Source organism: Arachis ipaensis, chromosome B5 (genome assembly GCF_059453495.1).
Source record: "Arachis ipaensis isolate K30076 ecotype BB chromosome B5, ASM5945349v1, whole genome shotgun sequence".
NCBI classification, from domain to species: domain Eukaryota; kingdom Viridiplantae; phylum Streptophyta; class Magnoliopsida; order Fabales; family Fabaceae; genus Arachis; species Arachis ipaensis.
The window spans coordinates 156,288,979-156,306,852 of record NC_142440.1 but is presented as its reverse complement, the minus strand read 5'-3'; the positions used below and the strand labels follow the sequence as shown (position 1 = coordinate 156,306,852).

The window sequence follows — 17,874 nt, the reverse complement described above, 5'->3', positions numbered from 1 at the left end:
TTGTATACATCGTGTCCGATCCATGTGCCTCTCTTGCATCTTTTATCTATTGATATAAAACAATATATATTGATGAAGTTGACCTGATATAAAAAATGTTCAGTATGATGAATTCCTTTGATTTTTTTTAAATTATGTATATATATATATATAAATATGTTACGGCCCAGCCTAGCTGGACTAGTGGCCGATCCGGCTCACGAGTTACCCGACCCGCACGAGCGTAACCTGTCGGGGCGGCGACTCGGACACCTCTCCTCTTTGGAGCCAGCTTATCATGCAACAGCTGGTGAGGGAAAATTTTAAAGAAGGTGGGTCTATTTTTGCGAGACCCACCTCTGATAGGGTATATATGAGGAGGGCTCTACCTCTCTCTCAAAGTACGTCACTATACCACTTTTACTCTCATAGCTACTTGTATACTTTCTGACTTGGACGTTGGAATGTTCTTACAGGTGGCATCCCCCATACTTCACAAAGAGCTCGGAAGATCGTCGGATCACGCGCCTCGCCTACAGACTCAAATCCAAGTTGATCCCCATCTTTTTCTCTAGAGCATCCCTCCAGCCCGTCCGGTACCCCGAGCAACCAAACAATATATAATAGGAATATCAGAAAAAGTTTATCTATAATTTTTTTCAAAATACTTTTTATTATAAATAATTTATGAAAAATTGTTTTATTAATTTCAAAAAGTATTGAATCTATGACTTTTAATTTTATTGTAATATATTTATTATATTATCCTGACTAATTTTAAATTTATTATTATTCATATTGATCCCACTACTGCTACTCATACTTAATTAATTAATTCCATTTAGAAATTTGATTAGCCCCAAAATAACCAAGCAAAGCAATACATACATGCTATACTTATCATGCAAGAAACTGGAACCCTGGTTAAGTTCAGTTTGGGTAACCATTTAAATGAGTTCTTTTAAAAAAATAGTTTAAATATAAAGATTTTTATTAATAATAGCTTATAAATAAATTATTTTATATTTGGATCTTTAGTTATAGAAATAATTATTTTAAAATTGTAGTATTTGAATAAATAACTCAAAAAAATAATTTTTTTTACACAAGAAAATGAATATTAAAATAATGATGATAATAAATACCTTCGAATATTGAATGCTAATTTTACATAACCTAATCACTCAGATTACAATCGATTAGGCAATGCCAAATAAATTATTGCGTAGTTAATATTTTGTTGTGTATTATATGGTAGGTAAAAATAGAAAATAAATATAAAATGTGTATCATGTATGTTTTGTTGTTTTTTATTTTTTTTACTTCTACTCGAACTCCCTCCTCCTTTATTAGAGTCAAGAACTTCTTGTAACAACTATTAAAAAAAAATAGCAAGCTATATAAAGATAAAACCACATGTGAACAAAAATAGAATTGAAACTGAGATTTCATACGACACGCAATGTTAAATACAAATTTAATAATAAAAATAGAGTGGTAGAATGAAAAAAAAAATACCTAGAAGGGACATATGCAGCATGTGTTTCAGATGGAACATTGTGTGAAAATGGTGGTGAAAGGTTAGTACTTCCAATAAATGAAACATTGCGTGAAAATGATGGTGAAAGACTAGTACTTCTAGAAGATGAAATAATGGTGAAGGACCAATAGTTCTAAATGAAAGCATTACCATGATCTCTTTTATTTTGAAGTCAAATTTTTTTTTTTATAAAAGTGATAAAACAACTTTTGAAAATGAGAGAAGTCATATTTTTCTACTTCTTTAAAAGCTCTTAATTAATTTTTTGAGAAAAATTCCAAACGGACTCTTAATCTATAAACCGGGTAAATTTATATTAAAAGTCTAATATATGATTTATATTAATTTTGAAATTTATGAGACAGTTTTTTTTTTTGTCACACACTAATACATGAATTTTATTATTAAAAATTTGATTAGTTAACTGAATTCTACTAAATTTTCATACAAAAGGTAAGTTTGAGAGACAAGTTTGATGATGCATTATTAATCTTTCTACTTTCTAGAGTTAAATTTATGAAAATAAAAGAAAAGAATGAAAGTGAAGTTGATTTTAAAAATGGAAGAAGTGCATTGTGACTATGAAAAGCCAAGGAAACATGGTTATGAAATATGGCATCTCATTGATCAGAAATGTAGGGGTTCTGTTCCACTTTGGGTAGACACACATTCCTTTGAGAAAATTGGTCCCAAAATGAAAATAAATTGGCAAAAGAGTGGATGAAGATAGAAGCATGTCAAATGAGATTCATGATTGATTATTCTCTTTTCTTCCCATTTTCAATCTATGTTTTTTTTTTTTCTCTTTTCTTTTTTTTTTATTTTAATTTTATTTTCTCTTTTATTTTTCTAATTTTTACTTTTTTTTACTCGATATCCACGTGTTTCATCATGATTGGCCAAATGGTGTAGACCAAATTATTCAATAGACCCACGTGCATGGACCGCATCTCACGCGCGACATTATTGGTTATTTTATTTGGCTACGCAAAGCTATGTTCTTTATTTTTGAAACTTAAAATTTGTTTTTTCCTTCATTTCAAAGAACTATTTATTTGAACAAATTCATGTATTTAAAAGATATAATGTATTTGAGCGGAAAAAAAAATCTTAAGGTGTAAAACTTGATCGATGTAATGTCATATGTTATTTGGTTTAGGTTCATTATAATCAAGCATATATATATATAGACAAATTTGGACAATGACAATCTAACAATAATAATGTAATTGGTGGTAACATATGAATTTTGGAATAGAGACATAGACATTCGATAAAAGAAATGTTTGGTGAATCTAAATAAAGAGAAATGATTCTGAGACATATTGTCTGTTAATTAATCAGGACAAACCAAGAAGAGGAATGAAGTCAATGAACTACTCATGCATCTTTTTATGTCGTATAATTTCTCTTTCATATAAATTAGAAATATAACATTTTAGTACTTCATGATTTATTATATGGTGTAGCAAAAATATTGATATTTTTAAAATTTTGTGGATTAAAATGAAATGCCTTTGGAATTTACTAATTTAGAAGACCAAATTAAACTTTTACTGAATTGGTAATGGATTGTGTTCCTAATAATTGATCACGAATGAGAGAATATTGGAAAGTAGGAGAAATTCTTAGTATTACATCGACCAAAGTTCTAAAGTGTTTTCTGGTGTACACTAAAATCGTATCTAAAATTCTAATTGCATTAAAAAAGTTTTTGAAATTGGCCAACGTGATGCAAGATAATTCTTAATCCGTTTTCTGTTAATGAAATGCTTACGTGGCATAATAACATAAAACTACATGTCAAAATATAATTTGACCACATATAATAAAGTGATGATGTATTAATTAATAACACTAGACTAATTTCAGAAATCATTTTAAAACTTTGGTAATATTAGTTACATGATGACTTACAATATATGTGATGAAAATTAAAAAGGCTTTTGTATATATACTTTTGAATCATTTGAGTACCTAATCTAATATATACGCATTTTTTACTTCAGAACGAACATTTAATTACTGTATCTATACTTTTGAGGTAGATAAGTTGGTGAGTGAGTTCACACATAAAAAACCTTAGCTTATCATAGTAATTATTATTATTATTATTATTATTTTGCACTAGGGTATCCATCAGCCTGAAAGCCCAATGACTAATCCCTCGGGTACTGCAAAAGCAAAGTGGGCGACCCTCCCAAACAAGTAAGCTTCATTCCCATCTTCCAGTGAGTATCGAACCCGGAAATGATGGTTAAGGGACACAGACTCTCATTCATCTGTGCCAACTTGCGTTGGTAGCTTATCATAGTAATTATTAAAGAAATATAATCGTAGGAAGGGCTTTCAACTATCAAAGTGGAAAGGCGAATAAAAATATAGTTCATATACAATCAATTACTCAAAAGTGGGGACTAAGGGTACTGATTTAATCCTACAACCAACCATGTTGGCACAAATTCACTTATATTGAAATCAATTCTATAAAGATTTAATCCTACAACCAACCATGTTGGCACAAATTCACTTATATTGAAATCAATTCTATAAAATCAAGTTTATTCAAACTCCAATTTGACAAGCGACAATCCAGACACACATAATCACATGCCAACATTTTCCTTTCAAAAATAGATACAATGTTATAATCACATTAACTAATTTAATTAATAACATAAGTATGAAAGTTCAAGGTGAGATTTTATCATTTGCATTTGCTACCTTAATTATCAGCTATCATACTCTATCTTCAACAACTTTTTTCTTTTCCAGTGATTGGCAATAACCGGCGTCCCAGTTTATGGTTGCTAAAGTAACAGTTACAGTGTGAAACCATGCATGCATGCATGCATGCATATTGTTGAGGAATTTCAAGTTTTGTGATTCTTTCATCTGAGCACTTCAAAATGCATTTTTGTAATTACAGAATGTTAGAATGAATTCATGATGCTGACAAACAACGACCAAGATCTGATCTGAGCTTCTAGATGTTTCTAGAGCCTAACTTGCTCCTATCTGGGCACGCTATAGAACCGCGATACATTTATGATCCAAGGTTGAAGGATAATACACTTGCACGCATTTCGACAAGGCGATCACAAGAATGTTACCGGATTGGATCAAAAGCCGAAGTGAGATAACAGGCTAGAATTTCGCAAGACGACGGCTGTGTTCACAAGAAGCTAGTTCCAAGAGCCAGATCACTTAGATTTGAGAGGATTTGTGATCTAGTTGTTCCAACCTGGTGTGCGATTTCAAGTTGTTCCTCCAACGGAAGCATTTCATAACTGCGACGAAGAAAACCAAGTATATTATTTTACATTTCAAAACTAGGAACCAGCATATTAATTGATGAAATGGTGAAATTAATTGACTCAATTTCTCAATAGCATACGCATACAATAATGTTTGGATGAAGATGGAACTTACTGGCATAGAAGCTCACAGTCCACTATACTGTCGGGGCCAGGCCGATGGGCCTTTCCATTTGATTGGAACTGCCTGAAAGCTCTCGGATTCAGGCCAGCAAGATGGGGTACAGCATCAACAAGCTTTCTCTGTAATGATTGAAGTCTTCGAAATGTAAGTTCATCGAGAGGCGCAATGCAACCTATACTGCCATCCAAGGTACCAAACAATAAGGCAAATCGATTGGTTTTATCGGAGCCAGAACCACTTCGATCAGAAGTGGATAGCATCTGCAACCTCAAGAACTTAGTCACATGGGCACCGACATGAAATTCGGCTCTTGAAAGAAGCTTCTGTCCTTTCCAACTCTCGGACATCTTCGGTGCATAGTAAAAGACCTGCTCGCAAACATCACAAAGGTTATATGCATTAATGAAAAGGCCACCAAAATTTGCAAGAAAAATGAAACAGATGTCACATAACCTTCAGAGCAAGAAGCAGCATGGTTCTTATTTTTGGAATAAGGAATGTATTAAGAGAAAGAAGAAAGAAAAATATGTATGGAGCATAAGAAATTGTGCTGAAAATTCATTAGACATAATTATACACAACAATCAAGCCTTTTTCCAATAGATGGAGTTGGCTTTATGGATGAAACATCAGAGAAATAAAAAATAAAAATCTATGACATGAATGTAACTTGCCAGAACTTCATGCCTTTCCCAAGTTACATTATGAAAAAAAAAAAAAAAGACATAAATGCACATAAAAACAAATAAAACAAAACACAGAAGCATATAGCCTTGAGACCAACCTGGATGTTCTTTTGATCATCTGAAACCATGAGACTCAGAGTACTCCCATCAATCAGAAACTCCGTCGCAAAGCAATCAAGATTACCGAAATCTTTGGCTAATAAGCTAAGTTGAGCACCCTGCTCTTTCCAACTAAGGAAGTATATACTTTTATGGATGTCACCAATGAGGATGAAGTTTTTTACCTGGGAAAATGTTAACAGATATTATCTAAAAGAGGTAAGAAGAAATTAATTCAAGAACATCCATTTATCTCATTCTCATTTTCATTTTTTCTTTTCACTTGACCGGCACTTGTTCAATATATTTAAGGTAAGCATTCAAAGCGTATTTCTCTCAGAAAATTACAGGGAACAGATAATTTCAAAATTCTTTTAACCCCCCAAAAACCCAAAAAAATGGGACAAGCTTGGTTGCTATTGTTTCATAAAAGATTTAAGGAAATCTCCCTTACTATATTTAAGCTCACAACATGTAATGGTGGTGCATCAAAAAATGCAATCCCATTCAACTCAGTGCCAGTCCACTTGTGCAAAATAATTTTTGGACCAGATGCTATCAACAGATGGCCCTGAAGAGAGGCCAAGGCAGATATAGCTCCTTTTAATTCCTTTGAGTACACCTCTGAAACCTGTGAACATGAACATTTAATAACTGTCCAAAAAAAGGCATCACTCAAGGTTTAGCCAAGTGACAAAAAATTCAGCCAAATTTTGAGAAAGCAACCCCGAAGATACCAGAGTTTGAGGATTATCGGTATTTTTTCCTAAAGAGAACAGCAGGATACGTCCTCTAGCAGCCACGTCTTCTCCTTGCACATAAGCAGTGCCAACAGCCAAAAGTGTTTCATTTTCTTTGGAGGATGTATTCTATGAAAAAAGAAAAATCACAAAATGGAATTAGTGAGGCCAAGCAGCTAAAAACATGATCTATTCTATTATCATATTCAGCACTCGGAAAATACAATTACCAGCAGTGTAACCATTCTCACAGTAAGGGCATTTTCAGAAGTTTGCATAGGAATTGTTGCCTTTGTTTGCCAAGGGCCACCAGACTTATCTGGCTCCATAATACGAACCTCAAATTCATCAACAGAATAAAAACGGTTTTGTTCATCAGGATTTAGATTCTGGCTCTCACTCTGATGGTTGGAATCTTGTTCAACTAGAGAAACAACTTGATTAAGTGGTTTAGGAACCTGGTTTTATATCAATAAACAGTTTTGATTACTTTCTGAAAAAATTAGCAAATTGATTAATATTTTATAATATATGAACTGAACAAGCTACAACGCAACTTACTAAACAGGACACAATCTAGTGAAAATGAACCTGAGCAGGACTAGTTAATATGGTCTGAATGTCTGATTCTTAACACAAATGTTGGAAATAACAATAAATATACTGTGGTTTTTTTTTCTTTTAATGCATCAATCATAAAAAATTTCAACCACAAGGAATACTCATAATCATATTTAAGGTGTAATAAATAAAGAAAAGAATACATCTATCTTACTGGAACTGAGACAATAAGTGGATATAGATTCTTCTCCGCAAAGTATGTTACTTGATGTGGGGTGGCCTTCAGTGGAATCTAAGGATGACAACAGATTAGAAAGTTCAAGAAATAAGGGATTGTATACATATGAGAGAGAGAGAGAGAGAGAGAGAGAGAGAGAGAGAGGTACTCACTTTCTGCACAGGCCAGTAGCAGTCATAGTTTGATCCAGAAGGCAACTGGCATATCTTCAAAACACCCTACAAGACACAGACGAAGAGAGGGTAACAGAATAAAAAATCAGCAATAATCGTAAATCTAGTTTGTCATATTATCCATGAAAATATTAATGCTATGCTATACCTGTGATGTAACATATATGAGCCCATGGTTGCAGTTCACATTGTGAAGAACCGTAAAAGCAACAATAGATCCATCACATAGCTGACACAGAAGAATAGTTAGGTAATTTGTCAAATTTCTTCTATGTAAAAAATATCTACAACAAAAATAGTTAATCTTTTTCTTTTTACATTATAACCAAGCCAGAAAAATACAGTCATGTGTCATCATGGTGATGACTCAAGCACAGCAAGCAGCCCTATCAACAGCATATTGCAATTTGTATTACAATGGCATTTACAATTGACACAATGCCTAATCCTGAGCCTATTACACAAACAGGATAGGTGCTCAAATATGACAGGAATACCAGTGAACAAGAAGAACCGCCTACAGTATAGGTGACAAATAACTTCTAAGACAATACAGGATGCACAGTCCATTGGGCACAAGATTTGGGTTTATGTATAACATTTTAATTTTTAATAAAGGAATAAGATAGCTTTCTGCAAAGGACTAATTGCAAGTTCATTAAACACACCACCAACAATGAAGGAAGGTGGTAATACTTTTAAAATGCCAATGTTCATGGGCCATGCAAGAACATGGGAAAACAGCCATATACGACAATCAAATTGAATTTCTTACCTGTGGATGAACACGTAATCGCTCTCTCAACATCATAACCCAAGCCGGTCTAGACCCTGATAAAAAGAATCCTTGATAACCACCAATATTCTTGAAAACGGTAATTTGCTGACAAGGGGATACATTTAATGTCTCCTCCCTGGCATATGCATCCATGGGAACCCGAACAAATCTCAAATTTCTAAGCCTGGAAACATTAGTACTGTTAAGACCAGCTGGTCCTCCTGCAGATACTGAATCCTCAAGTTTGGAATTACCATCTAGACTTTCATAAAGATAGGCATGATAACAAAGAATTGTTCCATCACTCAAAATCCCAAAAAGAAATGGACGGCTGTGCTGTCCTGACCATCTGTGCATGGCTAACTCAACAACTTTCATATCCGGAACATTTTCCTTCCTGCCTTGACCACTCATGCCATTGGAACCTCTGTCCAGTATTTCAAAATCTTTTGGCACCTCTTTCATCAGAGCATCAATAAGGTGACTCTTTCCAGACATAAAGTTTTCCACAGAAAAAACACAACTAAAATTGGGCACATCAAATATTTCAAGGCTACCATTTTCATAACACACAACACAATAAATATCTCCATGGTCCTGAGCTGCACCATCTGCACCATCAATAGCCTCACCAACACCAGTAGAAAGCCATGCATCAGTACTTGTCTTCCTTAGCCATGGCTCAGGCCCTTTATCATGATACAGTGTGCAAGAAGAAACTGATCCTTTTGAGCTTTCAAGTGAAGCCGGAGTAGTAACAGAAATGGTGCAGGTACTAGGATCTGTTAATTGAAATTTATAGGAGGAAAGGCATCAAAACTAAGGGTGAAAGAAATGGAAGGAAAAAAGAAATGTTTCTGAGCAACACCTATGAGTCTACAGAACAATGAAACGGGTAACAAAAGTGTGTGAGCAACAAAAAGATATGATTAAGAACAAATTGAACATGAAGATATGCGAAACCAAACTACTAATGGTGGAGGAAAAAAAAACTAACAAAGGCTTACCTCCAATTAAAAGTCGAATACTTCCATCGCTCATTCTGATCAATGCGTATGGATCAGCAATAGAAACAGAAACCGCCATCACATTCTCAGATCCAGAATTAGATTCAGAGTTAGAAGATCCAAAAAATTTTTCGTGGGTCATAAAAGACCCGTCAAGAATTCGAGCACCATGCTCAAAAACTTGGATAACTCGACGCCTACAAACAAATCCAGGATTAGTGATATCCTTGTAATTTTAGTCTACATTCAGCATATATACAGATGAAGATGAAATACACATTCTGTTTCTGCATCTACTGGTGAGTGCTGATAGGCATGCTAATGTAAGAATGCAATGACAAAAAATTAATAAAATTTCAAACAAATGGTAAACATTGATAAACTGAAAGTAATAAGCAATTATAGATACTAGTCATCTTCAAAATAAGTTCCTTTCTTATAGAAACTTGAATAATTAACAAATAAATTGATTATAGCAAAAACAAATTGCAGAAAAAGACCCACCTTCCAAATAAATTTCCTGCAGCAAGTGTTTTACCACGAATATAATACTCGACACTTTCAGTAACCTCACTAAGAAGATCAGCTGTTTCTAGTACCTGATGACAGCAGGAAAAAAATGTCACTTTAAGGAACCAAAAATGTATTGCTGTTATTTGTTCATGTTTGCAAGAAATCCAATGAAGTTCTAGAGCACCGATTTCTATCAAGCAGAATGTTTAACTGGAAAGAGAGAGAATAAACCACAATAAAAGATGTCGCTTAAAAAATAATAAGCTATGAACACACCCATTTTGCTACTATGCATGTGTTGATTAAGCTTATTTTGGTTCAAAACAACGGTTTTTTTTTTTTTTTTTTTTTTTGACAGAGGTTCAAAACAACTTGAAATAAAAAAAAAAAAAAACATAGACTATCATCCCAAAAACTATATCTCCATTAAACTTAAGCTGTTAAAGTTTAAACCATGACAGCAAGTAAATAGTGTTTCCAAGAAAAGAATGACAAACTAGGTTTGCATCCTCAAGAGTCTTGTTCATGAAGCCATGCACCATTCTTAAACTTTTAAAAGCAATCCTAACACGTTTTTACACTAAGCCCTAACCCCTCAGTTGTCCTGCAGAGTACACATGATTATGAAATTGATAGCCGAGAGAGAGAGAGGAATCATGTTACAAATCATAGGTTATCCTACCAAAACATAAAACACTTATTAAGAAGATTACCATAGTACGAGCCTCCAAACTTATAATCAGGTATGCATGATATTCATCGTCATCATTAGCCATCTTAGAGGAATCAGCACTATGAGACCGTGAGCTCTTATGATAAACAGTCCAAATTCCTTTGCAACCAGGAAGTTCAACCTGAAATGATACAAGAAGCGAAAATACGGGTTCATTTCATATCACTTCACTCCTTTTGAAACTTTGATTAGAGAATCTTTAGATATCGGTCATTCAGCAAACTGAAAAACTAGGTGGGCTGCACATGGGTTTACTGATAAATTTTGAAGTTATGTCACAGGCACAGGCAGCAAGATTTGAGGTACTTCATGTAAACAAATGAAAAATAAAAACACAACCAGCTGATATAATATAAAAAATAGACAAACCTCAGTTATCACTTCTGGGCGAATTGATTGCCGAAGAACACAGATAGAACCATTCTTTCCATGACCAGAACAGCACACCTGGGTAAATAAAGATATGCAAAACAAAATTATTGAATCGTAAACAGTGCTAATATTAGACAAGATGACTGTAAATGACCCTTCTGGTAGAGAGACAAATAAAATATAAAAAAAATGAAAAAGTATGGGTCATTTATGCTAGGTTTTCGAAGAGGGAGTATCCTATTTTTCAGGGATTAAACATGTATCTATGCCAAATATACATAATCACTATCAATTGCTACAATGGCCTCCTTCACTCCCTCTTCTCCCACACCTTTCCTTTTTGCCCAATCTTAGCAAGTAATTAGTGCTTGGATTAAGTGCGTAAAGTAATAACCCATGAAATCATACAAAGTGACCAGTCATGGAAAAAGACTGACCAATTCATAGTTACTCTGTTTGGCAATCCCTGTAGCATTTGCATCAGCATTTATCCTCAAACCATATGAGAAATCTTTTAGAGGACCAACGTTAATCAATGAATCCCTAACTGCAAATGAGAATGTTTTCTGCAGCCAAAATATAACTAGTTCAGTAAGTGCAATACACCAAAGAATTCTAATGAGAAAAAAAATGAAAAAGACATTAATGGCTACTCCATATCCTGTTGTCACCTTACTCTATGTACAAAAGCAAAATGAGACACTACCTGTGCTGATTCTGTTCTATTTGGTGCAGATCCATACAATGAAAGCTCCTCGCCACTAACCAAATCTTGCAAAGCATCAGAAGGTGACCTTCGCAATCTCTTTGATGAAGGAGCATCTACTTCAATATCACCAACCTACCAATGTTGAGGAGAATTTTACAGATAATGATAATAATAACACCAGTAACAGAAACTACAACAGCGAGTTTTGCTTGAAAAATGCATTGAAGATTTTTTTTTTTTTTGTTCCCGCGGAGCCGGAGGGGGGGGGGTTCCTAGTTTAAACAGAAATCTCTTGAAAAAATTGACAATCAGCATCGAAAGAAAGTAGCAGAGAAGTTCCAGATATTAAATGTGCACCTCCTCTTTTAGATTATTAGACGATGACATTGAAACACCAGATCCACAAGAAAATTGCACCAGCATACTGTCTCCCAATCGACTCGCGAGAAAAAACAGAGAATTTCCAATTGTCGTTATACCCTTAAAGATATTCAAAAAGTTAAACTCAATCTAACCGATAAGTATAGAATCAAATTTGCAACAGCAATAGCACGAAATGCAAGGTTTTCCAAACTTACAGATGACAAAACTGAAGCTTTTGACTTGGAAAGATCAAGTCTCTGCACGACCCTGGAATTGAATTTGTTGGTTTAAGTATACATGGTTCAATCATAATTGTGTTCTGTGATCAGTCAGACAGTCATTTTAAGTACAATGCAAGCTAAGGCAATTGCAGCAAATAACAACATTAACTCTCTCTTTCTCTATCCATTATGTCAAATCCAGAAATCTTAAAATTGATTATCCTCTACCTTGTGACATGGGCCTATCAGGGGGAGGAGGGAAAAAAGAACATTGAAAGATTTGATTTTTTTTTCGGGGTGGGATAAAAGTGAAAGGTTTGAAATGTTGACAATAGTTATTTGGAATACTACTAGCAAGAAAATTCACCTTTCCCAAATAATTATGTTTCCCTATATGGAGCATAATCCTAATATAAATTCTCCAGCTGCCAAACAACTAAACGAAAATATCACCCACAACATCAAGAACATGAATGAATGAGATGGAAAAAGAATGACAAACCTTCCATCATAAACAAGCACAAGCAATAGCAGTTCGCCAGTTTTTGTTGACAGCAAGGCCACATCATTTGACAGCCAAGTTGCATTGGCAGCATCAAGCTCCACATTGAAAGTTGATCTTGGCATCTCCTGACTGAAATAGAATTAAAACCTCTCAGTGCTGAAGATATGATGATGGATAGATAGCCATAAACTTTTAACGGCAATTAAAAGACAAAGGAAAAAAATCTCCACCTGCTATCAAGTGAAACAGCATAGCTATTCAAGGCCAATGCACATGAAGCTGACTGCAAAAATGACCTATATAATTATATTATTGCAAATATTGTTTAAAATGGAGGATTGAAAATTCAGTTAACATATCTTTCTAATTGACAGAAGTTGAGAAGCAATTGTATGATTATGTTAAAGCAATACACTTACCTGACTATGATAATGAATAGTGTTAGCTCCAATTACAAGAACACCACCTATTGGTGAGGGCACTGCTAGAAGCTTGTAGGCATCATGGGGGAGATTCTGACATGTGAAAACACAATTTGAAGAAAATAATTATATCTTTAAAAAAGGAGGAAAATTCAGCAGAAACAAACAGATGCTGGACTCTGGAATCTCCAAGCAAAATATCATTCAAAAATATATAAAACAGAAGGATTTCACTGTGCTTAACAACTTACAAAAGAAATATCACACTCAAGGAGTAAGTTGTGGAGAAAAAAGATGGCATAATTCAATATACTGAATACAGTATACACTATAGACTACTCTTGTGTCATTCCATTTGTCTACCATTCAATAGTAAGCAAAACCAATGACTAGCAGAATAAAAATAGATAAGACTAAATATATATAAATGAGTAGTAGTCACAAATGGCCAGGTTAAGTAAACCAGCCATACCTCAAAACACTTCAACTTAAGATATTCAAGGATGGGACAGAAATTCTATTAAATTCTTCGATATTTCTAGAGTCACAATCTAGCAAAATGGTAAAATGTTGAAGCGCCATCAAGGCATCTATATTGCACTTACAACAGCTGACCAAATGAGTGGATGCTGCTTCAAAGTTGTGCTAATACTAAGTGCAGATATCATGCATGTATGGTGCTTCCACGAGAGACGCCCAGCCCAAGTAAGCTCGCATTCATGCAGGATGACCATAACAGGTTCAATATATCCTATACACAAAGTTAAATAAATTTCAGATGAGTAACGGTTTGAGAAACACTTCCACAGTTTTTTTAGCAACACTTTTTAAAACACTTAAAAGAAGTACATATATAATTACATATCCAAATAGAAAATGACTTTATAACCTACTTTTCAAAAAAAAATTTATCAAATAAACACTTAAGTAAACTATTTGTACAAAGGTCCCCTCAAGCAAACCAAAAATTACTAGGTACATTGACATGCTTAAAGCCCCACCAAACAGAGACAGAGATATAGAATAATAGAAAAAGGAGAATGATATTTGTACACCTTGATATGTGTTTTACTTTTGTACACCAAATCTATCACCATTAATTTGGATTTGATCCCCGACACACTTTTTCTTCTTCTATCTTCTCCATTCTTGGATTTAATACATGTATAAATTGAACACCAATTTAGGTATGCAAGTGTGCAACGGACAGAATCTATGACATTCTGATTATGCCTATAAATTTTAATCAGTCAACTCATATTTTTCTTGAAAACAACATTACAACTAAAACCTAGGTGAGAATGGTAATCTATCTGTATAAGAAGCACTAAGATTTTTTGAAATGCTAGAAAACACAAATAAATGATACTCTTACACTAACCATGAACAAATGTAAAATCTTTTACATGCCTCATATCCAAGTCCCGTAGATTTATCATATAAGATGACTCGATACGAGCAGCAACTGCACCTCCAGAACCCAAGGTATCATCGTCTCCAACTAAACCAGAACCAGCCTGACAGCAATAAAACACCAATTAAGAAAATTAAAAGTCCACCAAATTATACTTAACATCGAAAATTTCCCATGAGAAAATACACTTAATAAATGGTATATATTCAAAGTGCATTCTATCAGACTTGGGATATTAGTTGAATTACATAATGCAATAAAATTATTACACATGAATGTAGGTGGATTCTGTGTTACTTTAGCAACAGATATATATGTAAAGAGAACTCCCATGTCATCCATGTAAAGAGATTGGCCAGCTTAGGCCACATGTTTAATTGTTTTTCTAATTAATGTTCTTTGTGCTATCTTTTGGAGGATTCTCGTTTTTTTTTTTCTTTTTCTAAACACAAATTTTTTTTTTTTTAAAGATGAGCAGATAGTAAGGGAAATTCACAAGATACATTGATACTACAACGATTTTTTAAATTGAAAAGTATGAAGGATAATAGACCTGAGTAGCCTTTAGTATTATCATTTGCAAATCATAGACAAGAACCCCACCACACCTGCCTTGAGGATCAACCTTTACCAGGGGACCATTTGCAAACTGTTCTCTTCCTCTTTTCAAATGAAGCCATTCTGGACCCTCAAAACAATGCAAGGAACTAAAAACAAAGAAAAGATTATAGTTAAGCCTCATCCTTTAGGCTAGTAAAACAGACATGCATACAAAATATAGTAAAGAGTACCTGAGATCATAAGTGAATACAAGTTCTATAAAAGAACACTTTGCCATCAAATAACATTATTTTTAAGTTGTCACATAGACAGATAGACCCCAATAAAAGAAGGGACATCAGTGAGGGGACAAAGAGAAGGAGAAAGAGAATTGCAGAAATTTCTTGAAGAATCATAGATATTAGTAATAGTATAGTTCTCTGTAATCAGAAACACTTAAGCACACATATAACCAATGAGTAGTACAAAAGATTATGACCAGCCTCAACTTCATTCTCAATGGAAGCAACTACATTGGATGGATATCTTAGTTGTTCCTCATTGCCACCAAGGAACATTAATATTTTTTGCAACTAAAAGGTGGAATCCTAGCAAAACTAAATGTGTGCGAAGTCTCCATTTTGACTAGCTTAGTGGATAGAGAAATAATTTTTTAAAAAAAAGTTGGATAAAAATAAAAATACTCAAAATTGGACTCCACAATGTCTTAGAAGGACAACTTAGGGCTTTAGGGTTTAGGAGTCAGCTCTCCACAATATCTGGCAATTTAACTCTCCAACAGAAAATAAAGCTTGCCAGGATTACACTTTTCAGCTGAACATGTGCACGTTACAAGGATTTCTTTCATCTCCCAACCTCCCATTAAAGATCCTTCTAGTTTTCAGTCTATATAAGTGCAAAGCCGTTTTCCCAAAAAAAAAAATACATTACTAACAAATAATTAACAGACCAAAAGATAGAAGCAACCACTCACCTTGTACGAAGTCCATGAATAGAATCATCATACTCTAGAACTGAAATCTTTGCATCTTTAAAAGTTAAGATGATTGAATCCCTCCTTCTAGAACCATCACCAGCTCCAATGCTCAACACACCCATGGCTTCAACATTACCATGTAACCTGAATCACAAGTACAAGCCCAAACACCAAATCATCAGTAAATTCAACAGATTAAAGGCATATCCCCTTGTCAATAAGGTAATATCAAATAGAGACTAGCCAACCACAATATGCTGATTACTTTGGGGGGAAAATGCCAAGTATAACACTCTAAATTCACGGCTCATGTCATTTTAGCAATCAATTCAACATATAAGAGGCTAAAAAATAATGAAGTCAATAAAAGAATATAGTTAAGTAAAAAGCCACAATGTAGCCATATAATGTTAAATAAGAGAAAATCAATTTTTCCATTAACTCATTATAAATCCAAGCACTACTGCTTACTTAACATACCTCAGTCCGCAGTATACTCATTAGTTTCAATAGTCAAAAAGTAAAAGAAAAAAGAAAAAATAAAACCATAACTTCGTTCTGAACTTCAAATTCTAAATCCCAGCACCAACAAGACAGCTCGACTCAGCTAGGCCAGTAAAACCAACAGCTGAAATAAGCTGAAACTAATCAAACTCATATATTAGCATCACTTGTGTACACCTACAACTATTACCAACTAGTGACTAAACTTCCATAGCTGAAACCACATTGTACCAGTAACTTTGTGTTTGGGGGATTCAAAAATCAAAACTTTACTTCCAATTTCACATTCTAAATTCCATCTAATCCATATAATCAACCGAGTCAAGCTAAACAAAGAGTACATTTTGCTGAATTTCAATTCTAAATTCCCGGCACAACCAAATTTAAAAGAAGCAGAAAAACCTGTAATGGCAAACAAGCTCGAGTGAGGCCCCGGTGACGCCGTCGAAAACGCCGCCACGGCTGGACTCAGCTGCAGCCGGAGGACCCTTAGCAGATTCCTCGTGGACCCTGACGGCATAGACTTCGAGGACATTGGCAGAAGTGAGGATAAGGTTGGGAATGGGGCCGAGGTCGCGGCGGGTGGCGGGGTTGGGCCAGTCTGAGTCAGGGTCCAGGTCGTCGGCGGGAAGAGGAGGGACGCGTGGAACGTAGTCGGCGCGTGAGTGAGTGAGGAAACCGGAGGCACAGTTATCGATGCCGGTTGGGCAGTGCATCATCTTGTAGGCCGCGAAGCTCATTTTGTTTAGCTCAAAGATTAAATCTTTGGAATGTGAAAATTTCAAATGTAAGTTGGTAAGTACAGTTTGTTCTTCTCAATTCTCGGTTTTCAGCTCAGGGAAGAAGAATTGAAGAAATGAGCTTAAACCCTGAAGAAATTAGGGTTTCTGCGTTTTTTTGTTTGGCGGGAGTGTTATGAATATGAAGACTCACATCAACACACACAACCATCGTCACTCAGAACCTGTGTTGTGAAGTGTAAACCACACCGGCATCACATTTCTTTGCCATTTTTTATTTTATTTTATTTACATACTTTTTTTGAAATTTTTTTTATATATTGGATTATGACTTATGAGTGGTGAATTCTTTAAAGATGATCTACACTATGTGGTATATGTTGTTGTATAATTTTACAAAATGTCAATAATGTTTTGTGCTTGTTTGGGCGGCATTAAATATAAAAAAAAATATTTTTTATTTTTTAGTGTATTTACAAATTTTTAATAGTAAAAGTAAAAGTACTAGAAAAATAAAAAAAAAAAATATTTTTTTGAGAAGTTACAATTTATATTTTTTTTAAAAGATTTTTTTTAAAAAAAAAAAGATGTTTTTCACA

General features: G+C 34.3%; 1 protein-coding gene across 1 annotated transcript; it reads right to left on the bottom strand.

Moving 5' to 3' along the window:
• Positions 1-4,118: 4,118 nt before the first annotated feature.
• Positions 4,119-17,565, bottom strand: CPSF160 (cleavage and polyadenylation specificity factor 160). Its single transcript, XM_016348657.3, has 26 exons — positions 16,938-17,565; positions 16,029-16,175; positions 15,048-15,201; positions 14,462-14,597; positions 13,686-13,831; positions 13,078-13,173; positions 12,889-12,941; positions 12,656-12,787; positions 12,148-12,199; positions 11,927-12,049; positions 11,567-11,701; positions 11,298-11,426; positions 10,858-10,935; positions 10,469-10,609; positions 9,747-9,841; positions 9,243-9,439; positions 8,233-9,017; positions 7,606-7,686; positions 7,437-7,502; positions 7,261-7,338; positions 6,716-6,943; positions 6,483-6,614; positions 6,200-6,376; positions 5,745-5,930; positions 4,952-5,328; positions 4,119-4,809 (listed from the first exon to the last, which is right to left on the bottom strand). Exons 1-26 carry the CDS (start codon positions 17,273-17,275, stop codon positions 4,695-4,697), a joined length of 4,377 nt encoding a protein of 1,458 aa, XP_016204143.1. The 5' UTR covers positions 17,276-17,565; the 3' UTR covers positions 4,119-4,694.
• Positions 17,566-17,874: the final 309 nt, after the last annotated feature.

Excerpts from the sequence above, each read along its gene's own strand:
- CPSF160 (XM_016348657.3), bottom strand. The coding sequence starts at position 17,275 with ATGAGCTTCGCGGCCTACAAGATGATGCACTGCCCAACCGGCATCGAT. Across the intron at positions 12,200-12,655 it reads GTGCTTGTTTATGATGGAAG|GGTCGTGCAGAGACTTGATC; the intron begins GTTTGTCATTCT and ends ATTCAATTCCAG. Across the intron at positions 6,377-6,482 it reads CCGATAATCCTCAAACTCTG|GTTTCAGAGGTGTACTCAAA; the intron begins GTATCTTCGGGG and ends TCATGTTCACAG.